Genomic DNA, 24,700 nt, shown 5'->3' on the forward strand with positions numbered 1-24,700 from the left:
AGAAACAGTAATACAGTATTTTGAATAAGGTTTATGTATGATCTCTCACATGAACAATTCAGTGGGAATTTTGAATGCAAAATTAGATTAGTTTAGGGCTGGGGATATAGCTCAGTTGGTAGAGTGCTTGCCTCGAATGCACAAGGCCCTGAGTTCAAAATAGATTAGTTTAAATAGTAAGAATTTTAGTTTGTGGGCTGATATTCATCCTTATATGGAATTATTTGCAGCTATAGGTTTGGATCTTATGGTGCCTAAGCAATGGCCTCATCGCTCCATGGAAAGCAAATATTTCCATTTTGCAACATTTAGTGGAAAAGCAAATATTAACTACAAAGAACACCTGAAGAATGTCAGGGCACAGCTAAGGGAAATACAGTATTTGTGCAAACTAATGCTGATAGATGCAAATTGGACTAAGAAATGGCTCGCTTCCAGGAAACTACTGGGGACATTCTGCAATGTCTGATTCCCTAGAGACCCAGCATTGGGTCTCTGTAATCTTCCTGTAATCTTACCATGGCCTGTAACCCACAGAAAAGGCTTGTTTTATTACCTATTATTTGGCCCATTCCACCAGCTGTATGCAAGGACCAGGGACAGACAGCCTGCCAGGGAGTGACTTTTTAGCAAGAGGGAAAGGGAAAGAAAGATTGCCTGCTTCTCCTCTAGGGGTCATGGGATGAGGAGAAAAACTTTAAAAAACAAACAAATCCAGTTTGGCTTACTTCAAATTTGTCTCTACTAGGCTGGCTCTTAAGCTTCTTCTGGTGTTCTGTAGGAGTTGAACTGTCCTAGCACTAGTCAGATATCATCCTGGGATATGGTGGAAATTTCACCCTGGAGAACTTGAAAGGAGTCAGTGCTTAGGATTATGGCTGGAGAGGCAGGACTTTATCCCTGGGGCTTGGAGTGGGCAAGGTTGGCAACAATAGTACCATCAGCAATAACTTGTACCAAAACTTGAAGCCTATATCTCAAGTTTCCAGATATCAAAGGCTGTGAGGTCGAGAAACAGTTTCTGCAGTAACAACTGAAGATGTCTATTGAAGAAATAGGAGCTGAACATGCAATGGGGTTTGGTTTTACTTCCCCCTTCTCCCTAGCATTGGACAGGTTTTCTTTGCTGTGATTATTCCCCATGAATCATCATCCATAGAAAGTGACTGAGGCAATGGAGAGTGAATAATAAATCCCCTTAATAGTCTTTCATGTCTCTGCCTGGAGGGTTTTAGAAATAACTTGCATTTTAATCTTTCTTAAAGTCATAGAATTTTGGAACCATAAAGGACCTTATGGATGATCTGGGCATGTGGCTTTATGGAGAGACTGGAAGAGAAGCTATGTGGGTTTCACTCTCCAGTACATCACTAGAAATAGTCCTGACCTAACATGTATTGAAGGCCTTCCTTGTGTTGGGCACCCTGAGAACTGAATGTTCCTACTCTTCCATCCTGCAGATGAGGGAGGAAAGATGAGGAAAGAGTGGCACAGGCCACTCTTTTTTTTCCCCCCCTTGGAGCCACCAAGGGGAACTGGATCTGGCTGGAGACCCCCGACATTCTCAGTCATTCTGCTCCTCACTTTAAAATCAAACTTCTGTGGGATCTTGATTTTCTTCTATGTAATCTCTAAAGTTTAAAAATCCCCTTAAAATCTGCATTTCCTTTCTAAGAACGTGATTTTACAAGTCAAGAAAGTGAAGCGCAGAAGTGTGAATGACTTGCCCTAGGTCACTCAGAGGGTAGGGCAGAATCAGCCCAGGAATCCAGACCTAGTGACTACTGCTCCAAGTCAAGATCTCCTTCCCCTCCATCTTCTAATGTGAAGTATTTCTAGGAAAATTCAACTTCTTGTCTTAGAGGGGACCAGTACAATGGTTTTAGCTAGATTGGAGATATTTAGGTTGGGTGTGGCCAATTGTAACACCAAAGATGACTTTAGAAGACCAGTGATATTTGTCTTAACTACCTCCAACCTATCCATCTGTCTGCTGTTTGTGTGTCTTTTACAAGTCATGAATGGTGACCACAGGGAAAGAGCACAATGATACCCACATCTGTTGTGGCACATACGTACTTTCCCCAATGGTGCTTCCAGTTGTTTGTCCCCTTCAAACAAATTTTACTGCTTTCCATTAGTTCTTTCACACAGCTTCCTTCGTGGGATCTCTCAGCGGTGGAATTTGTGCTCCGCTTTCCTCCTTCCTTGTGCTTTGCTCCCTTTGTCCAGAATCTGATCATTAATAGGTATGCAGCCTGGATGTAATGGGCATGGCTGTGTGGAGCAGGGTGCTATAGGATCCCAGCTATACTTTGGTAACTGGCATGTACTACCTTTAACAGAATCCCCATCGCAGTGTCCTTCCCACTGAAAAAGAGATTGGAAAGGGGTGATTGTGTCAATAAGCACATGATTGGGTGCATATGAAGCAAGAACAAGGTATCCTGGGTGCAGCATTACTCTATTCACAACACACCCTGTATGTCCCAGAGCAAGTGTGGTTCAGACACTCTGAAATGAGCTCTCACCCACTGGTGAGTGGAAAATTAGCTTTGGCAGGCGAGGAACTGGGTGACAGGTGAGGAAGCCAGCAGGGTATCAGTGTTATCCTCCTACTATTGCTGTTTGATGGTGTTGCTAACAATCTCTCCCCACCTCTCCCCCTCCTCTGAATTGCAATTAGGTCAGGTGAAAATGACTTGGAAAGGCTTGAGTGTGTGATATGAGGATGCTGGAATGGCCTCATGCCCTTTGGAAGCTAGCCGTGTGCTTTGCAGGTGGGCTGCACTAGGCCAGTTGGGAATTGGCATTTTCCTGATGTCCCACCACGCAAGCTGTGCGGTTTATATTTCTAGTGGGTGGAAGATGAGATGGCGCTCCAGGGACTAAATCATAGGAAATTCTGCCATATGGCATAATGTTGGAGGCAGTGTGTGCCAGGACTGGGAGGCAAAAGAACTGGGTTCTTGGACTGACTTTAGATCAGCCCTGTAATTTACAATATCTTCGTTTCCTGAAGTGTAAAGTGGGGCAAATAATCCCACTGCTGCCACTCTGTTGTGAAGGTAAAGTATGTAAAGGCCCTTTGAAATGTCAAGAGTATGGTTCTAAATGTGAGGCCCGACTGCCAGGGGAGTTTGCCAAGCCTCCTGGGAAGCATCAGTCTGCCTCTGCATCAGTTTCCACAGTCTGTGCTCAGACAGGTCCTTAAGCATCACACATCCATGAATCTCATCACTTATCTATAGTCAGCAAATAAGGGAAAGGGCAGGCTGATGCTCTGCTTGCGTCTGATCTTCTTACCAGCCCCCACCCCCACCCGGTGATGATCTTGCTGCCCTCCCTCTTCTGCTCCCGGCCTGTCAGTTTAATTTAACAAGGTTGGAAGAAAGGTTTGATTTAATCAAACCAGTTGCTGTATCCATTCTGCTCAGAGGTCCCTCAGTGTCACCACTGAGACTCAGATTAGACAGTGACAATTACTTCTTCCCTGGCTATTGCCTCCCCCTCCCGTTCTCCCCCCAGAGGGAACCGGGGAGGTAGACCAATCTCTTGGGACCTAAGAATAGATGCGGGAGGATCAAAGGAGAGAAACAGGCACTGGCCCCAGAAAGCCCCTCTCAGAGCCTTACATGGCCTTGTTCAAGGCTGAGGAATGGCCCAAGGGTGGGGGCAGGAGAAAATGTGAGCAGAGCTGCCTTACAAAGGCTTAAGGCTGCCTGAGGACAGAGCTTGCCATCATGATGGCCCTGGGAGATTAAAAGCAATCGCCCTTATTGTCAGGACACTGTGGTGGAGGTGGGTAGGTAAAGTAGCTGTAAGCTCCACACACTCCAACCACAAGCATTTATTTCCAGGTTCTCTGCTGGGATTCTGGGGTCTCTGAAGCTGGGAGACAACAGCAAAAATAAGGTGAGGCTCTATCCATCTGAGTTCTGCAGCTCTGTTCTTGGCATGCAAGCAGCAGTGACAGGAGGAGCTGCCAACTGAGCCAGGGTTTCAGGGGAGGCCATGTAGGCCATGAGGTGACTGGTGTGTGTGTGTGTGTGTGTGTGTGTGTGTGAATGTTGGTGGCTGGAAGACAAGGCAATGGGGGTCTGGTGCAGAAAGTTTAGAATTCCAGAACAAATCTCCTTTCTTTAACCCTTTTATTTCCCTTCGTTTTGGGAAGTGGGTGCTCAGCACCTCTTGTTTTCTTGTGCAGTTCACAGAAGAAAGACAAAGCCCTCTTGAGGGGAACCCTCACTAAAGGTGGTGGAAATCCTTTTGCCTTTTGCTCATTTGTGTCACATTCTTCCATCAGCTGGGCAACTGACAGGTGCACCCCTCCCCCGGCCCTTGCCAGATCGCCTCCCTGCCATTTGTCTTTTACCCAAATACCCAGCAGAACTCACTATCCATAAGAGCTGAATATGATTAGCGGAAACCCCTTCTGACAGGTCTAAAGAGAATCCTTCAAATGCATATTCTATTGAGTGCATCTCATTGCTGCTGACAGCTGCTTTATCAATTAAATTCCACGTTCCCAGTCTTTGGAGATGCCAAGAACCTCCTCACCTAATAAATCACAGGCTCCCAGTTATTGTTAAATGTCCCATCAGTCTCCAATAAACTCCCTGCCAAAAGGGGCAGGTTATTTATTATGCTGCTTGGACAAGAATGGATCAGGCCCCTTTCTCACAAGGAGAAGAGCAAATGTACCACCTTCCTCCCTAAAGACTGAGGCAGTGATGCTAAATGGGGCAATCAATCAACTCGGGTCTCGCACAGAGGGGAATCTGGTCTGGAGGGAGGTGATATCACTTGGGGTTCTTTTCCCAAGCCAGGAAAATCCAATGAAGCACTTGTGAAAACAGTTATTCTCCCTGTTGAGAAGTAGTCAACTAGGACTGAGTAGGCTCTTAAAACAGTATGTTCTGCCCAGAGGGCAGATGATGATTTTTGATAAATTTGATACAAGTTAAGATTATGGATGGGGCTTGTCCACTGAACAGATGATCTAAGAATATAGGAGTGAAAGTCCCCATGGCTGGTGAAAAGATCTAAGCACATGGCCAGCCATGGTTTGCAAGATAAGTGGCACACAGGTAGCAGTGGCACTTAGAGAGCAAGTCCCAGGAGCTGTTAGTTGTTAGGAAATGGACTTTACCATTACTTGCCTCAAATTAGATTCCAAACTTAGTGATGCATCCAGGTCTGAAATTCAGATGTGAACTCCTCAGCTTTGCCACGAATCAAGCCCCAATCTCCATTTCCAACTGTTTCTTTCTACTGTTACATAACACTACCCTCTTTGGAAGAGCATAACACACTTATTTTATATTCCTTATGGTGGCAAACAAGGCTCTCCATCATGTGGAGCCAATATATCCCTGCAGCCTCATTTCCTGGTAATTGCTATCATACTTGCCTCTGTTCACACCAAAGGACTTATCTTCTCAAAACTATTATGGGTTTTCATGCTTCCACGCCTCTACACAAACTGTTCCCTTTGCCCAGAATATCTTTTGGAGACTTGTCTTCCTGCTCTCCTTCCACTCCCACTTCCTGGAGAGCGCCTTGTTCATCCTTCAGAAGCTCAGAATATCAGCCTCCACTGCTTCCTGGGATTGCTGCCTTGACAGAAATGCTGGATTCCAGATATTAGGTCAAGAATAATTTTTTGCACATGCAGTTTTTCTCATAGTTCCATGCATACTTTCAACCACTTTGTTTTTGAGTGGGGATGAGGACATAGAGAAGAAAGCTACTGCACTCTGAATACCAAAAGCTGTTTTTATCAATTTCTCTGAAGTTCCCACTCTCTCCCACATGACAGCCACACTTTGAGCAACGAAGGCCCTGCAAAATGTCAGTACTGCATATGATTTTACACCAGCTTGCGCTACTTGCATATTTCATGCTTGATCATTTTCCCTGCTGGGCTGCCAGCTCCTTTAGGATGAGAGTAGAAAGAGCCTGGGCTTTGCTGTCAGGCTGATCTGAGTTCCAATCCATTTCTGAGCTCTGTGACTTTGAGCAGATTCCTTAATTTTCCTCTGAGGACCTCCCTGGAGGGAAACATCTCCTTTAGCATCTGACAGAGAAGGCTTTTAGGGTTGGTATAGATCTGATAAGAGATGTTCACCCAAAAGCTCATAAGGAAATGCAGGAATGTTCAGAGTTGAAATGTTATGCAATATAGCCTAATGAGTGGATTAATCCACTTGCTAGATTATTAATCTGAATAGACTATTGGGTGGTAATCATAGGCAGGTGGGACATGACTAGAAGAAATAGGTCACCAGGAACATGTCTTTGGGGTTTATATTTCTCTGGCACCTTTCTTGCTGTATCTCTGCTTCCCAGCTACCATGAGTTGAGAAAGTTTTTTCCTCTGCCATGCCCTCTGGTCATGATACTCTGCCTTACCTCCAACCCAGAGTAAAGAAATCAGCTGACCATGGACTGAACCTCTGAAACTGTGATCCCTTTTCCTCCTCTAAATTGTTCATATCAGGTATCTCAGTCACAGTGACAAAAATTTTTACTATCACAAGGATAAGTTGCAGACATGAGCTTGGCCTCAGCTCACCCCTCTAGTCTCCTCAAAGCTCACTCTCCATTTGCATGCTAAGCTTCTCCAGACCCATTTTCCCTTCCCTGTGACAAGGCCCCTGTCTTCTATGCATTCTTCAGATCTTAGCTTAGCTCCAACTCTGGGATGATATGGCAGACTGTTGATTGCTTCTAAAGTCCTTTCCCTCTTCTTTTACAGTAATAAACATCCTTTCCAACCAGTGTTTAGCTGGGCAAGCAATTGTCTGGAAAAATAACTACACTTCCCAGACTCCTCTGCAGAGAGGTAATACTCTATGGTTAAGTTCTGGCCAATGAAATGCTTAGTAGGAATAGGGCAGTTTTTGAGGATGTTTCATAAAAAAACACTGTTGGGTGATGACCTCTACACCCTTTCTGCTTTTTTGAGTCTTCCTTTTTGCTGCTGACTAGATGCAGAGATGATGGCTGAAACTACAGCAACAATTTGGGTAACAAGACAAAGGCTTGGGTATCTAGGAACTTTGTGGATGGGAGCTACTATGTCTATTACTTGCACATTTTCCGCCAGGGAGAAATGAACTTCTATCCTGGAAAAATAAACTTCAACCTTAAGGCTTTATCTTCAATCCAATCTAATCCTGATCCCTAAGTCTTTCCTGGCTTCCCATATTTGGGTTAGCTAGATCTCCCTGTACTTTACATTGAAAGAAGCTACCTGTTTATTTCTTTCCCCTTAAGGTTGGAGGCTTTATTTTGTTCCATTTTAGTTTCCCTAGCATTTTTTTTATTTGTAGCAGATATTCAGATTATTTTTGTGAAAAAAATGAATAAAGATATGTTTGTGGACTGAATGTAAATATTGCCTGCCTCTTGTTGTTTTGAGGGTTAAGTGAGAAAAAGTGACTGTAAAACCTTAGTTTCTGGTCTGGGGTTGTGGCTCAGTGGTAGTGCATTGATCTGGCATGTGTGAAGCACTGGGTTTGATCCTCAGCACCATATGTAAATAAATAACTAAAATAAAGTTATTGTGTCCATCAACAACCAAAAAAAAAAAAATTTTTAAAAACCCACAAAAAACCCTTAGTTTCTTTTCTTTACACATTCCCCCATTGATCCTCACACCTAGGGAAAGCCACTATCCACCATGCCTTCATTTATACTGCCTACCCTCTGGGCTCAGAAGTCTCCACTGCAAAAATGATTAGACAGGACTCTTGTGAATCACATCCATTCTGGGTCTAAGTCTCACTTTAATTACTTCCATTCACAGGAATCTCTGAGGTGTAACAAGTCATGGAATATTAAGGACTTTGGTCTAGTTTGCTCTGGCTGCAGGAGGTAGGTGGGCTTCGATGCCAGAGAAAAGTCTGGGATCTCACCGTGATCCTGGGGAGAGGCAGGGAGGCAGACATAGTCCCAACTGATTGCTGCATGTTACTCTCACACTTAACCTAGTTATTAAATGATCTCTAGACTCTGTGTTTTATCTTACCAGCACTGAAGATTTGTTATCAACATTGTTACAGTTCTTATCTCCTGAGGAATAAAATTTTAGTGATTTGTTTTTATTTATAGGAATATAATTTATTCCCTTCACTGCGATATTTGTGTCTATGAAATATCATAAACAAAAAATGCAATAAAAGAATGCCTATAAAACTATAAATGTTATTTTTTGGAAAGTAGTCTCTTGGAGAGCCAGTTCTTTGACATTGGTGTGAGTTCTATAGAACCACTGTTGTATGCATGAAGACTCAGTAGCGATTTTTCAGCAAGAAAGTGTCAGTCATTCAATTTGCTAGGTCTACTAAATGCCTGGTCTGGGCTGGAGAGCTTGGGGTGACAAAAGTGCTGTCCTTAAGAAGCTCATTATTTATTTAGTAAGAGGCATAGAGAAGTAAACAATAGACCATGTAAGAGCCAAACTGGATTTATAGCATAAAAAGCCTGGAGTAGGGATAAAAAAGTGCATCACAAGTTCAAGGCAGCCTGGGCAACTTAGAAAAACCATCTTAAAATAAAAAAGAACTGGGGATGAAGCTCAATGGTAGAATACCCTTGGGTTTAGTTCCCAGTACTACAAACAAACAAACAAACCAAGTCACTTTAGTTGGGATGCAGCTCAATGGTAGAATATGTGCAAGCCTTGGGTTCAATCTCCAGGACCAAAAAAGGAAAAAAAGAAAACGAAGTCACTCTAGTACTGTGGAGTTCATAGGCTAGGATGGAGAAGAAACTCTGGGGAGGAGGTTTTTGTAAGAGTTGGGGTAAGGAAGGTGCCTAACATTGGGCAGATGCTACAAAAACTGAAAATGAATGAATGAACCATTTGGAGGCAAAATTACCTGCTCAGTAAATTAATTTTAGAAAGAGGGATAAAATGCAGAGTGAAGAATGGTTCCTAGGTTTGTGATCTGTGGACTAGGAAGATGAAAGAAGTGGGATGTTAGAGGAAGATGGGAATTTTAAGTACCATACACTCATATCTATCTCCCCTAATTCATATGGATAGTGGACATTTTCTAAATGTTTTGCAAATTTCTAAGCAAAACACATCTATGTTCAGTATCCTCTTCCAATGGGATGAACATGCCAAGGCCTTCCTACATCAGTTGGAATGTGGGCTGTCACTCTGTGTGAGAAACAAAGACTAGGATTATTAGGACAGATTGGGTTTGGATAAAGTCTGTCTATTTGGTACTGGGGATTAAACCTAGTGACCCCCTAACCATTTAGTTACATTCTCATTCTTTTTTAAATTGTTTATTTTGAGACAGGGTCTCCTGGCAGGCCTCCAACTTGGAATCCTGCTACCTTGGCTTTCAGAGTAGCTGGGATTACAGGCATGTACCACAGAGCCAAAAGCAGAGAAAATTTAATTTTATAATTATGTATAAGATTAAGTTCCAGAAATAATTTAAGTTTAGAATTATGACTTTGTTAAAGGAGCTCAGTTAATAAATACTGAGTACTTACTGTGTGTCAGATTTCTATTTCCTTGTCCTCAAGGAAAATATTGACAATAAACACATATGATTTCAAGTAGTTAGAAGTATCAGAAAAATAAAGAACAAGGGGAGAGAGAGAGATGGGAAAGGCCAGGGGGTGGGCAGGATCCCTAAGCTATCCTAGGTTTTAAAGAAAGTTCTCTTTAAAGAAAGATCCCTGGGCTGGGTATGTGGCTCAAGCGGCAGCGTGCTCCCCTGGCATGCGTGCGGCCCGGGTTGGATCCTCAGCACCACATACAAACAAAGATGTTGTGTCCGCCGAAAACTAAAATAAATAAATAAATAAATATTAAAAAAAAATTCTCTGTAAAAAAAGAAAGATCCCTTTGACTGGTGATATATGAGCAGAAAGCTACAGTAAGGTAAAGGGCTATGCTAGTTTCCCATCCCGAGACATGGGGGAGAAGCAGCACGTACAAGACAGGTTAACTCTGAGACGTCCACGAGATGTGTAAACCGAGCCGTTGAGGAGGCAGGGGGATGTACCACCCTGGAGTTTAGAGATAAGTTCCAGCTGGAATTTGGGAATTGCCAGGATCCCACTTCGACTTACTTTGATCAGAGCTCGCCATTTTTCAGTGCTAGGGGATGGGAGCATGGAGATGACAGAGCTATAACGAACAGGGGTCCACAGATCTTGTTCTACTCTGGGCGCTTCTGCGAGCACTGAGAGGGCAGCGAGTTGGGGTGCCGAGAGGGGAGCATTCCGGAAGACGCTACCGCAGCCCAAGAAGCCGGGGCCAGGAGGGGGGCCAGTGACGCGACTGGTGCGTCACAAGGTGCGCGTTGTGAGCACTGCGGCGCTGGCGCGGGAGCAAGGCCCGGTGGGCCTGCCTGGAAGAGGGCCGGAGGCGGACGGCGTGCCCACCGCGGGGACACGGCGCCCTCTGCAGACCGCGGGAGGCGACACACCGGTAGTTCGTTTTTCCTCCCCTCCCTCTTCCCCAGGCCACATTTTTTTTCTGTTAAGTGTTCACCAGTCTGTGTGAGCCGTCGACTTCCGTCCCTTCCCTCCACTTCCAGGCCAGGCGTGTCACTGTCTTCGCGGGAAGAGTGCCAATAAAGTTTTTCCTCTTCTCGCTCCCAGGAGCTCCGCCTCGCCCTAAGTATCGCGAGATCTGGTGGCGGGGCTACCATGGCGGCCGCATTTGAAGCCTCAGCGGCCGTAGCAACCGTGGAGACCGTTATGCCAGGGGAGCAGGTGGCCGGGGAGGCCTCGGCCCTGGAGCCCTCTCCCGGGCCCGTGCGGAGCCTGAGGACGGCTCATGATATTGGCTGTCCGCGGACCCGCACCGGAGACGTACTGCTGGCGGAGCCCGCAGACTTTGAGTCGCTGCTGCTGTCGCGGCCGGTCCTGGAGGGGCTGCGGGCGGCCGGCTTCGAGAGGCCTTCGCCGGTGCAGCTAAAGGCCATCCCGCTGGGGCGCTGCGGGCTCGGTGAGGGCGGGGTCCCGGAGAGTCCTCGAGGGCAGGAGGAAGGGAGGTCGAGAGGCGGCTGCGGCTTGGCCCGGGAAAGACCCGGCTTGGCGCCCATGCGGGACTCGGCCTGGCCGAGGCGCTGAGGGCACTATTGAATCTGAAGATAGTTTAGACCCTTTCGCGCTGACAGGTGGTTCTGTTTGAGATCGACAGTAGAGGTTTAGGGAACACGCATGCTTCTGGATATGGCCTCCTGTGTGTTTGAGAGTCAACTAAAACTAAAGGTGCCCAACTGGGTGATCTCTCGAGACCATTCTGGTTCTCTTGTCCCATGTTGGTACCTAAGCTGCTTCAGTATGTACTGGCTAGTGAAGATTTTTAAAAAATATATATTTTTAGTTATATGTGGACACAATACCTTATTTATTTATTTTTATGTGATGCTGAGGCTCGAACTCAGTGCCTCATACATGCTAGGTAAGCGCTGTACCCCTGAGCCACAACCCCTGGCCCCTGATTTTTTTTTTTCCTTCCTCAGATTTAATTGTTCAAGCTAAATCGGGCACTGGAAAAACCTGCGTATTCTCCACTATAGCTTTGGACACTCTTGTTCTTGAAAACTATAGTACTCAGGTGAGTTTAGCTCAGAGGATTTAGAGGTGGGTGTGTTATGTGTACTTTATCAAAGGTAAGATGAAATATAGAAATATAGCTCCTCAGAGGTGGAAGTGAATCTGACGAATGGAATTAAACCGTATGAAAAAGTATTTAAATAAAGTAGATATTAAAGTCGTTCAGTGATGATAGTGTGAATAATTACCAAGGATATATTATTAGTGTTTGAAGTTTGAAATTTTCTGTTATTACTATATCTTGAGGGGTGTGAGGTAGTGTTTGACTTGGTTCATAGTATTGTGATGCTTTACTACAAATGGTCTTAAGTTCTGTGAATGTATTATACTGATCTCATTTTCTAGGTTGTCTTGGAGTACATGTAAGACCGTCTTACCCAGATTATGAGGAGATCTGGGTTTGGAGATCAGTTCTTTGACAATAATTTGTTACACACTTATACTACATATAAACAGAATGCCAGGCATTGGGAAATTCAAAGATATTGTCTTTATAGTTTTACTCTGAAATTTAGTAGTTTTTGCAGATGTTTATTTCAAGTTCTCAGTCATGTATATCTGATGATGAATTTTCAACAGTTGTTTTTAACCTGGGATATTCATCATTTAGGAAGGTTTTTTTAGTCCTATCGTATATTTACTAAATTCTGGGTTATATTGTACAAAGGAAGGCCTCCTACTTCCTAAGGTCCTGGCATCAAGTCAAATGCAGAAACCTTAAAAAAGTTCCATATAAGACTCATATTTTTTGTTTAAGATCTTTGCATTGTCAAAATTAAACACTTTGTGTGTGTATGTGTGTCAAAGTAATACTAATATTTGAAATTTGGAGCATCCAGAATAATTACAGAGGAGTACTAGAAAACAAAACTTATAATTCAGCTACCTATAGAGAAACTATTAACCGTTGGCATTTTTTTTTTCCTAGTCGTTTTTTTAAAGCCATTTCTTCTTTTCATGTAGTCTTACCTTCTTCTCTAGTAAGTACGTTGCAGAATTTTCACCATGGCTCTTGAGGCCTTTTGGGATCTTGTCCCTGGAATTAGCTGTCTGACCTTTACTTTCCCCCAAATCTGTCCAGCCTCTTGGGCCTTCTTGTTCTTTAGGTACTGTCTTAAGGTACATTTGTTGTACTTTGCATTTGTTGTTTCCTCTTCCTGAAATATTTCCCATGGTGTCACACAGCTAGCTCTGTGATTACCTTTAGCTCTCTTAAATGTTACCTCCTTGTCATTTTTTATATTTATTGTTTATCTCGTCATCCCAGAATGAAAGTGCCAAAAGGTCAAGGACTTTAGACTTTTAACTGTTGATTCTCCAGCAGCTAATATGTTGCCTCACCCACAGTCTTATTTTTATTGAATGAATAGATGAATGAATGGTGTGTTTTCCCTTGTCAATTAAGAACTCATTATTTTATTCTATTAGAGCTATATAGTTATACATAGTATTGGGTTCATCCCAACAGACATTCATGGATTTCGATTTCAGTTCATGATTACCCCTCATTTTTCTCCTTCATTTCCCTCCTTTCTCCCATTCTCCTTCCTCTGTTAGACTTTCTTTCACTTATCTATTAATTTATGTTTGATTGATTCTTTCTACCTATGCGTAAAGGTGAAGCTCCCTGTCATGCATTTCTATATGCATATAACATGATATTCAAAGAATTCATTCTGCATTGCCTCACCTTACCCATCCTTCCATTCTGCTTCTTGATCTCCTTCTTCTACATTACTGATCTCTTTATGTTATCCTGTCCTTTCTTCCCCCTTTTTTTTTTATTGCACTCTTAACTTTTGCATATAAGAGAAAACATTTGACCTTTGAATTGAGTTTGGCTCATTTCACTTAGCATGATATTCTCCATTTCCATCCATATGCTGGCAAATGCCATTATTTCATTCTTTTTTATGGCTGAGTAGAACTCTATTGTGTGTATATATACTCACAATGATTTCTTAATCCATTCCTCCATTTATGGGCATTTGAGTTGATTCCATAATTAAACTATTGTGAATTGTGCTACTACAAACATTAATGTGACTGTATCTCTGTGGCATGCTGATTTTAGATCTTTCTTTTGGGAAAATGCCAAGGAGTGAGATAGCTGGATCATATGGTGGTTCCCATTTCTAGCTTTTTAAGGAATCTCTGTACTGCTTTCCAGAGTGGTTATACTAGTCTAAGGTCCCACCAACAGTGTACAAATTTACCTTTTCCCCCACAACCTCACCAGCATTTATTGTTTACATTCTTGATCATTGCCGTTCTGACTGGAGTGAGATAAAATCTTAGTGTAGTTTTGATTTGTATTTCCCTGATTACAAGAGATAGTGAACATTTTGTCATGTATTTGTTGCCCATTTGTGTTTCTTCTAAGCAGCTTCTGTTTAGTTCTTTTACCCATTTATTGATTGGGCTATTTGGTTTTTTTGGGTGTTAAGTTTTTTGAGTTCTTTGTATATTTCAAATATTAATTCCCTATTAGAGGAGTAGCTGGCCAAAATTTTCTCCCATTCTGCAGGCTTTCTTTTCACAGTCTTAATCATTTCCTTTGCTGTGCAGAAGCTTTTTAGTTTGATGGTATCCTACTTACTGATTCTTGGTTTTATTTCTTGCCCTTTGGGGATCTTGGTAAGCAAGTTGGTGCCAGCACCTGTGGGATGGAATGTTGACTCTGAGTTTTCTTCTATCAGTTGTAAAGTTTCAGGTATAATTCCTAAGTCTTTGATTCATTTCAATTTGAGTTTACAGAGTGAGAGATAGGGGTCTAGATTCATTTTTATACATATAGCTATCCAGTTTCCCAGCACCATTTGTTCAGAAGGCTATCTTTTCTTCAAAATATATTTTTGGCATCTTTGTCAAATATCAGATGGCTGTAAGTATGTGGATTTGTCTTTGTTTTCTATTCTGTTCCATTCGTCTTCATGTCTATTTTGATGCCAATACTATGCTGCTTTTGTTACTCCAGCTCTTTAGATCAGGTATTGTGATGCCTTCTGCTTCATTTTTCTTGTTTGCTATTGCTTTGGCTATTCTGTCCTCTTATTCTTCTGAATGAATTTAAGTTTTTTTTTTTTCTAATTCTATGAAGAATGTCATTAGTATGGGGATTGCATTGATGGGGATTGCATTGAGTCTGTATATTGCTTTTGGTAGTATGGGATTTAGACAATATTAGTTCTATCTATCCAAGAACATGGGCTCTTTCCATCTTCTAAGATCTTCAATTTCTTTCTTCAGTGTTCTGTAATTTTCATTGTAGAGATCTTTTACCTCTTTGGTTAGATTAATTCTCGAGTATTTAAGTTTTTTTTTTTGAGGTTATTGTGAATGGGATAGTTTTTCTGATTTTTTCCTTGGTTGAACACTGTTGGAATATAGAATTTGATTTTTGGATGTTGATCTTGTATCCTGCTACTTTGCTGAACTCATCTCTAAAAGTCTTTGATTGAGTTTTTTTGGGTCTTCTAGATATTGGGTCATATCATTGGCAAATAGAGATAAAAACTCATCATTTTAAATGATCATTTAAGTGAAAAATAGTACATCATATAATGAATGCTAGTTATGTGTATTTATTCCTTTGTCTTGTTAAAGGTGTTTTACATTTTTGTAGATTTTGATCTTGGCTCCTACAAGAGAAATTGCTGTACAGATACATTCTGTTATTACAGCCATTGGAATAAAAATGGAAGGCTTAGAGTGTCATGTCTTTATTGGAGGAACTCCATTATCACAAGACAAAACCAGACTTAAAAAGTGTCATATTGCTGTTGGATCTCCTGGTAAGATATCAAGACCTAACTGGGGTTCTTAAGGAACCAAACACTTTAATAACAGTCAGGATATAGGAATCTTTGATAACTGTGATATTATTTTTGTTCGGGGGATCTGGCCCTCATGGCCCTCATGCATGCTAGGCAAGTACTCTACCACTGAGCTATATCCCTAGTCCCAATAATAATTTTTTTGATTAGAAGTGAAGAGCATTAGACCAGTGAGACTGATATATGACTGGATTACCAACAGAATTTATGAACTCCATTCCTAAGGATATTTGAGTATACATATGGGATAAGCTTCTGAGAAGAGAAGATATGAGATGACTTTTTGGAAGCCCCACTAAACCATGGATTGCAGTTATTCTTTGGCCTCTTTATTAATCATTTGGTCATGAATTACTCAGAATTGAATGCTAGATTTGATAGAAATGGCATTTATTTTCCTTTTTTTAATGTAAAGGGAGGGAAAAAGTGGGCTTAGGCAAGATCAACACATTAGATTTCTTAGTTTGTTTAATGTATAAGTGAATAATGAGAATTGAGTCACAAAATTTAGCATTACAACCTGTGAATGGAGTAAAACATTGGTGCAGATTTAGTACATCATAAATATTTCAGTGTGCTTTTTTTCTGGAATTTAGGGAGAATTAAACAACTCATTGAACTTGACTACTTGAATCCAAGCAGCATTCGTCTCTTTATTCTTGATGAAGCAGATAAACTTTTAGAAGAAGGCAGCTTCCAGGAGCAAATAAAGTAAGCAAAATAACTAACTTGACTATAAGAATGGTACCCCAAAGTATCTGTCTATATCTTTTCTAGGTAGTGATTACTGCCTGAATGATTTTCATGATATATGTTTTATTTTGCAGTTGGATTTATTCTTCTTTGCCTGCTAGTAAACAGATGTTGGCAGTATCAGCTACTTACCCTGAATTTTTGGCTAATGCTTTGACAAGGTATATGAGAGAGCCCACTTTTGTAAGATTGAATTCCAGTGATCCAAGTCTCATAGGTATGTACGGATTTTGGGTACTTAACATTTTTAGTTTGTTCATGATATACTGGAGCTTTTCTTTGCCTAGTTGGCTTTTGCTGTTTCATAGTTTTTAGGATATAGCAAATGTGTTTGTTTTAACTGATGACTCTTGACTTCTTTGTAGGTTTGAAGCAGTATTACAAAGTTGTCAATTTGTACCCTTTGGCACATAAGATTTTTGAGGAAAAGGCTCAGCATTTACAGGAACTCTTCAGCAGAATTCCATTTAATCAAGCCTTAGTCTTTTCTAATTTGCACAGCAGGTAATACAATTTAAAAGATCATATGGGGAACTTCTGGAGTGAAAGGAAAGACATAGGGCAATATTTGTAAAATTATAAACTGTTATTTTTTCATAGAGCGCAACATTTGGCTGATATCCTTTCTTCTAAAGGCTTTCCTGCTGAGTGTATTTCAGGCAAGTTCATCTCATGTTAATTTTTGTTTAGTATATTGACTTGAAGTCTGCCTCCCTAGTCAGAAGGAAGTACCACTTCATGAATTGTCTTGTTAATGACGTTGCCCTGACTCTTCAGGGTAAAGGCTATTTCAGACTTATTTTTCACTGGAATTGGATATTATGAGATCCTGATTTTATTAAGAAGTAACTTGGTATATAGTAATAAATTAGAAAACTAGTATTCAAAGAGACTTAATTTTTATTAGAATTTCTAAGTTATATCCACAAAAAACTTAAATCTATAAAATAAAGTTTGTTATCCTAAAAGAGTTTGTTTCTTGACATTGTTAAAATGCTAAGAATTGCTAGCTGAATTGACTTTTTGTTTTTTTTTTGGTGGTGGTGCTGGGGATTGAACCTAGAGTATTGTGCATGCTCGGCAAATGTTCTACCACTAAAGCTATTCCTTTAACCTTTGAGTTGACTGTTTATAGTCTTGTGGAAGGCAAAAGTGATTCAGTTCTTGCCTCAAAGTTATGTTATTATTGCTGGCGTAATAGAAATGAAAGATTTAAAGGAAATTTTTAATTAGTGAGATCATTTTTATAGTTCTCTCTTTTATTTTTAAATATATTTTTTAGTTATAGATGGACACAATACCTTTATTTTATTTGTTTTTATTTTTATGTGGTGCCAGGGATCAAACCCAGTGCCTCATGCATGGTAGGCAAACGCTGTACCACTGAGCCACAACCCTGGCTGCTCTTTTATTTCTTAGCCTGTTAGGTTGAGCTTGTTTAGTGTATCCTGAAGTACTAGGGAGTCTATTTTCTAACAGGCCAATATTTGGGCTCTGGATTTTACTTTAACACCAAATTTACAAAGGGTTGATTAAAGTAATTTTATTTTTCTAAGAGTTATTTGTTATACATCATATATAACTTTCCAGATGTAATGCTATATCTGCAGGCATAATTTGGATACCATTTAAAATTAATTTTTTAATTTCAGAATAATTGCCTAAAGCATATTGTAAAAGATTCTGACTTTAGATCTTAATCTAGGTTTTCCCAGGACAGAATTAATTGTGACTGATGTATTTAAAGTATTAGGATTGGGAGTTATGTCCCTCGCTTTTTGCAGATTTGGTAAATATGTATTGTTTCATTGTTTTTATATGCCTTTTCTTTTCGGGGGGGCGGATCTTTTTAGGCAACATGAATCAGAATCAGCGTTTAGATGCTATGGCTAAACTGAAGCAGTTTCATTGCAGAGTCCTCATTTCTACAGATTTGGTAAGTTTACTGATTCTGTGTGGATAACTAATTCATCTTGACATGTTCTATTATCAGATCTAAAGATTTTACTTATTACTTTATGTGTATGTGTATATCAAGAATGCCAGAAGATAATTATCTTTCCAATTCTGGGGAAAACATTTCCTTAAAAATGTCTTTAACCACTGGGTGTGGTGATGCATGTCTGAAAACTCAGCAACTTTGGAGGTTGAAGCAGAAGGATCACAAGTTTGAGGCCAGTCTCAGTAACTTTGTGAGATACTATGACTAAATAAAAAAGGCTGGGGATGTGGCCCAGTGGTAAAGTATCCTTCGGTTCAATCCCAGTACTGCCCTCTGCCAAAAATAAATAAATAAATAAATAAATGTTTTAGTCTTTGTTTTTGAAATTAGTTATTAAGAATAGATTTTCTTTGCTCCTAAATATTTTCCTCTTCTTAATTTGGCTCTTGGTTATACTTAAAAAATATAATGTACATTGGTAGCCATGCTATAATTAATGTAGACAGATAATTCTTGTCTTCTTCAATTCAAGACTTCCCGTGGAATTGATGCTGAGAAGGTGAATCTGGTTGTAAATCTGGATGTGCCATTGGACTGGGAGACATACATGCATCGGATTGGCAGAGCTGGTCGTTTTGGTAAAAAAAAGAAAAATGAAAAAAGTTTGAGTGTATTCTTTAATGGGAAGAATCTGTAATGTGATAGGTGGACTTGGAATGTGATGTGAAAATGATTTACTACCTAACACTCCCTCTGCTTTTAGGGACATTGGGACTGACGGTTACCTATTGTTGCCGGGGAGAAGAAGAAAATATGATGATGAAAATTGCCCACAAATGTAATATCAATCTTCTTCCTTTACCAGGTATAATTTTCTGTGTCATTTTGTTGTCATAACAATTATAGTGATGATAAGTGTAAGATAAATAATAATAGAATGCTTATGATATGTTGGCTATTATTCACAGTACTGTGTGTTAACTTAATTCTCAATACAGTCCTGTGAGGTTTGTACTGTTACTTGCTTTTTGTAGATTAGGACATTCAGGCATAGACAGGTTAAAGAAGGTGTTACAGCTAAGTATTGAGAACAGAATTTCAAGCTAACTAATAGCACACGAAAAATGGAAAATATTCTACTACTATATTAGCTCTGTTTTTTAAGTTAGTGGCCTTGCAATTTGGCTTTATTCTTTGACAAAGTGAGGTATTTTACTTCCTGTAAGTTGTTATGAAGGTAATTCTTGCCATATCCTCTTTTTGTCACCAAGGGAAGGAACAGTATTTTTAATTTGAATACTATTTTGAACAATTTGAATGTTTTTCTTTTGATCTTAGTGGCTCATTCTGTTTTTAAAGTGTCATCTTGGAAATAGTAGATATTTGAAACTTAATGATTTCTTAAAAACAGTCTTAAAAAACTTTTTGAGTGGAAACATGATTTGATATGCATGTTATAGTAAATGTACACTATAAATGGTATATATAAATGTTTACATACACATTGTGTATGTGTGCGTGTGTGTGTATATATATATATGTAAAACTTGTAGAATGTGGGATGTGTATTATTGAACAAATAGAACGTTATTGATTCTATATTTAATTTTGTTAGTTATTTTATAATAGATTAAGCACAGATCTTGGATTTCTGTGGATTCTAGTAATTCTAGCTTGGTAATAATTCATTTTATGATTTTTTTTTTTTTTTTTACAAATATCTTTAGTTGCCCTAAGCTTATGTAATGATTTGTAAAATGTTTTAGAATAGATATCTTTTGGTTCTGAATCAATTCTGTATTGGTTCTAAAACTGTCAGTTCTTTCTATGTGTAAGTCTATTGATATGGAAAAAAAATTGAAACTTGGTAGAAGAGCATTAGAACTTCTTTTAGGATTCAGTATCATAGCATCTAATGATAAAAATAAAATTTGCCTTTGGATGCTAGAAAATGATATATTTGGATCTTTATGTAATGTGAATAACCCATAAATCATGAGAATGATATTCATCCTCTTAGGTCTATATTAGAATGGGAACTTGTCTTACAAAACTGTTCAGATGAGTTACCTATGGCAAGACAAGGAGGGAAATTGGCCTGTATTTTAGGTCTAGATTAGCAAGGGATGTCATTTGAGTAGGAATCAGAGTTTTAGTCAGAGTCTGTTCATCAAAGGATCAAGAGCCTTCATTGAAGAATCCAGACTCAAGGGGTTTAGTGTGTACACATACATGGGACATAAACAACAATAGACAGTAAAGATCTTTATGAAGCACGGGCTCAATATGTCTTTTCTGCCTAAGATAAAAATCAGTCACACTTTGGGAAGGTCTTGAGTATATATGTGGAAGCGAATTGTCACACTTGGGGAATAAGACTTAGAAAAATGAAGGTAGCACATTTTTAAAAAATTAGAAGTGTATTAGTACTATAGATCTTTTCAGTTATCTAGCCCCCCCCTTTTTTTTCTGTAGAGGATTTCTCTTCACTGTTAAAGAGAGTGTTGGGGTATAGGGTGGAAGATATAGGTGGGTAGAGTTATGGTTGAAGCTTTGGAGAGCACAGTTCATTTTCTAATAACTTATTTGGCTGTCAGCAGTAGTGAGATAAAGGAGAGGGACTGAAGAGAGGAAGGATAAAAAAGATGAGAAACGTGGTGCAGACTTGTTCATCACTCTTGAGAATAAGCTCTTTTTGAGTAGAGGTGGAGTAGCTACTGCTTAATAGTATATACGGGTCTTATATCTTCCTTCCTTCCTTCCTTTCTTTGTTCCTTCCCTCCCTCCCTCCCTCCTTCCTTCCTTCCTTCCTTTGATTGAACTCGGGGCACTCTGCCACTGAGCTACATCCCCAGCCTTTTTATTTTTTGAGACAAGGTCTCACTAAGTTGGTTAGGGCCTCACTTGCTGAGGCTCTTCTCAAACTTGGCATTCCTCTTGCCTCAGACTCCCAAGCCACTGGGCTTGTAGGCATGCGCCTTTGCACCTGGCTGAAATGATGCGTGGTAACCAGTAATTATAGGATATATCTGAGTTCATTAAACTTTCAACAAGTAATTGATAGATATCTGTCCTCCTTGACCTAGAATAGAGTGACACATGGTGGCATTTTTGAGGAAATTGATAAGACTTAATTTCTTAGGTAAATTCCTTTATTGCACGATTGCTTAATTGTTAAAAATATTAATATATTTCTTAAGTTTCTTAGTACGTTATTTGCATATTTTGTATTTAAACTTACATGACCATAGAAAATGTATAAAATCATTGAGAAAATGCTGGTTGAGCACAGCTTGAGAATTTTATATTTTTTTTCTTTTATGTAGATCCCATCCCTCCTGGTCTGATGGAAGAATGTTTGGATTGGGATGTGGAGGTTAAAGCTGCTATGCATACATATGGCTTAGCAAGTGCACCTAACCAGCCCCTAAAAAAGCATATTCAAAAAATAGATAGAGCCTTTCAAACTCAGAAAGTTCATGGTAACCACGTGGCTTCCTCTAGAAATACTTCTGTATCTGCATTATCAGTCAAATCAAAAGTTAACACCAAACAAAAGCTTCCTGTGAAAAGCCACTCAGAGTGTGGAATTATAGAAAAAGCAACATCACCAAAAGAACTGGGGTGTGCCATACAAGTGGAAGAACAAATGAAGAATTCTGCTCAGACCCCTGTGGAAAATTCTACCAGCAGTCAGCAACAAGTCAAAGAAGCTTTCCCTGTGTCACTCCCCAAAATCCCTTGTTTGTCTTCCTTTAAAATCCATCAACCATGCACTCTGACTTTTGCAGAACTAGTAGAGGATTATGAACATTATATCAAAGAGGGGTTAGAGAAACCTGTGGAAATTATCAGGCACTACACAGGTCCTGGGGATCAGACTGTGAACCCTCAAAATGGTTTTGTGAGAAATAGAGTTACTGAAGAGAGAGTACAGATATTGGCAAGTAGTAGCCAATCTGGAGACTCGGAGAGTGACAGTGATTCTTACAGCTCAAGGACTTCTTCCCAGAGCAAAGGAAATAAGTCATACTTGGAAGGCTCTTCTGATATTCAACTGAAAGAGTCTGAATCTACTCCTGTGGATGGCCATATCTCTTTAGAACAACACCTGAATGGAAATGATGCTTCCAATCCAGAGGAATATCAGGAATCATCTGAAATCCAGGTAAAGGCAAGGCATAAAGAGGGGTCAAACCAGCGAGCTAAGCAGAGCCGGAGAAACCTACCTAGGCACTCTTCCTATCGATTACACACAGAACCCCAGGAAGATGATTGGTATGATTGTCGTAGGGAAGGACATCTAAATTTTTCTGGTACCTACCAAGATTATGAGGAGTACTGGAGAGCTTACTATAGGGCATGGCAAGAATATTATGCTGCTGCTTCTCAGTCGTATTATTGGAATGCTCAGAGACATCCAAGTTGGATGGCAGCCTATCACATGAACACAGTTTATCTACAAGAAATGATGCGTGGTAATCAGTGATTATAGGATATATCTGCGTCCATCAAATAGATACCTGTCCTCCTTGACCTAGAATAGAGTGGCATATAGTGGCATTTTTGAGGAAATTGAAAAGACTTAAGACTTTCCACAGGACCCATCTATTTTTCACATTATTTTGACTAAGTCCAGGTGTATTCCATCTTTTTTTTTTTTTTTAAACAAAACTTCTTTATATTCTTAAAAGAGAATTTTGGGAGCATAGAGCTAAAAGTCCCAACATGCCATTTTCTGTAAGCTATTCCCAAAAGAAGCATTTAAAAAGATGACATATATACCACTGCTTCCTTAAAAAAATAAAAAGTAAAGATTTGAAAAAGTAGTGTTAATCTGTCTGTGGAGTTCTTTACACAAGACTTGAGCTGCATTCTTGTAGAAATTCGTAGCATGGTAGATAGATCTTTTAGGTTCAGGCAGGGAGGAATATTTAAAGATAGCTTTAGGTTTTCCCAAAAGTACTTGATTTGGTGTTATTTACTTCCAATAAAAATTTTATTACTAATAAAAACATTTAGCTTAACATGTTGACATGTTATCTTTTTAAGTCTTTTTGTTTTTGAGATTGTGAAAACTATCCACATTTTTACTGTGTGTTTACATCTTATTTATGTTGTAAGAGTGGCCATCTGTCTTATTTATGTTGCTCAGGTAGAGGAGCAGTTTTAATATGTATTGGATTATTTTTGGATTAGTATATTTGATTATTTTTTATTTTGATAGAAGCTATAGGTGGGCCACTGTTTCTCATTCTAGAAGCAGAATTCTGAATGTTAATTTTGGAGGGTTCATAGATTCCCTGAAGAACATTTGTGGAACCCAGGTTAAGAACTGACCTGCTCTGCTAGTAGGTAAGGGGAAGTTGTTAGTGCTGTGTATTTTGTGGAAGCAGAGTACTTCCCTTTTTAGCCTCTTCTTAGAGTGTCTTCATCTTGTCTCTTATAGAAAAATTCCCTCAGTTTTTAATTTTAATGCCAGGATCCAAGGGGAGCTGTCATTTTTCTGGATGGTGTATCTATAAATTATGATTTAGAAAAATGTAATGGGAAGTTACATGTTCTTTTTTTTTTCTCTGGCAGTCCTTTTATCATTAAGCTTTTGGTTGCCAGACCTTTCTGTAAACTGGATTTTGTGTGAGAGAACTCTTATGTTTTATCTTTGAGAAGCTTATTCATTTTCTTTTTCTTTTTTTTTAATTGGTTGTTCAAAACATTACAAAGCTCTTGACATATCATATTTCATACATTAGATTCAAGTGGGTTATGAACTCCCATTTTTACCCCAAATACAGATTGCAGAATCACATCGGTGCTTATTCATTTTTAAAAGGCAGCCTCTTTTCCTTATACTCTTATATTGTCTAGGCAATATAAGTACTTTTTTCGGGCTGGGGATGTGGCTCAAGCGGTAGCGCACTCGCCTGGCGTGTGTGCGGCCCGGGTTCGATCCTCAGCACCACATACAAACAAAGATGTTGTGTCTGCCAAGAACTAAAAAATAAATATTAAAATTCTCTCTCTCTCTCTTAAAAAAAAAAAAAAAAAGTACTTTTTTCTAGGGCTGTTAGCAAACACCCACAGTCATCACCATTTACTGTCTAACATCCACTGAACACAATCTTAAACTGGTTAACTTGGATTCTTGTTGAGTTGATCAGTGATAGGCCTTAAATGTTTCAGCACTGTGCATGTGTTGTCAAGTTAAAATGAATTAATATTGTAGATAGCAAGTCCATAATTAGGTCCACCATGTCATTAAGAAGGAGAGATCTTAATTACACATTTAAATATCCTGTCATTGCTACCCTTTCCTACCCCTTTTCCCAAAATATAGCCAAGTTCACAGTTATCATTGCTAGGAGATTAATTTAGGATATGCTGCAGCTTAAAGAAGTTACCCATTAGTCTTGAAATTAATTGGATTCTCTCTAGGTTTGTTTTATTTTGTGTTTATTATTTTTTTTCTATAGAAAATAAGCTAGAGGTGAGCATATCCATACTTTATGAAAATACTAATTGCTAGAATTTTCATAAGCATTTACTAGGAAAATTTAATCATTACTTT

General features: G+C 39.6%; 1 protein-coding gene across 1 annotated transcript; it reads left to right on the forward strand.

The window, feature by feature from the left end:
- Window positions 1-10,650: 10,650 nt before the first annotated feature.
- Window positions 10,651-22,961, forward strand: Ddx20 (DEAD-box helicase 20). The gene is made up of 11 exons (XM_027940310.2): window positions 10,651-10,987; window positions 11,508-11,602; window positions 15,227-15,395; window positions 16,034-16,148; window positions 16,265-16,407; window positions 16,556-16,694; window positions 16,791-16,849; window positions 18,044-18,126; window positions 18,665-18,770; window positions 18,896-18,997; window positions 21,459-22,961. The coding sequence occupies exons 1-11, from the start codon at window positions 10,687-10,689 to the stop codon at window positions 22,619-22,621; spliced, it is 2,475 nt and encodes an 824-aa protein (XP_027796111.2). The 5' UTR covers window positions 10,651-10,686; the 3' UTR covers window positions 22,622-22,961.
- The last annotated feature ends 1,739 nt before the right edge of the window (window positions 22,962-24,700 follow it).

The sequence above is a fragment of the Marmota flaviventris genome, chromosome 10, assembly GCF_047511675.1.
Source record: "Marmota flaviventris isolate mMarFla1 chromosome 10, mMarFla1.hap1, whole genome shotgun sequence".
Classification (NCBI taxonomy): domain Eukaryota; kingdom Metazoa; phylum Chordata; class Mammalia; order Rodentia; family Sciuridae; genus Marmota; species Marmota flaviventris.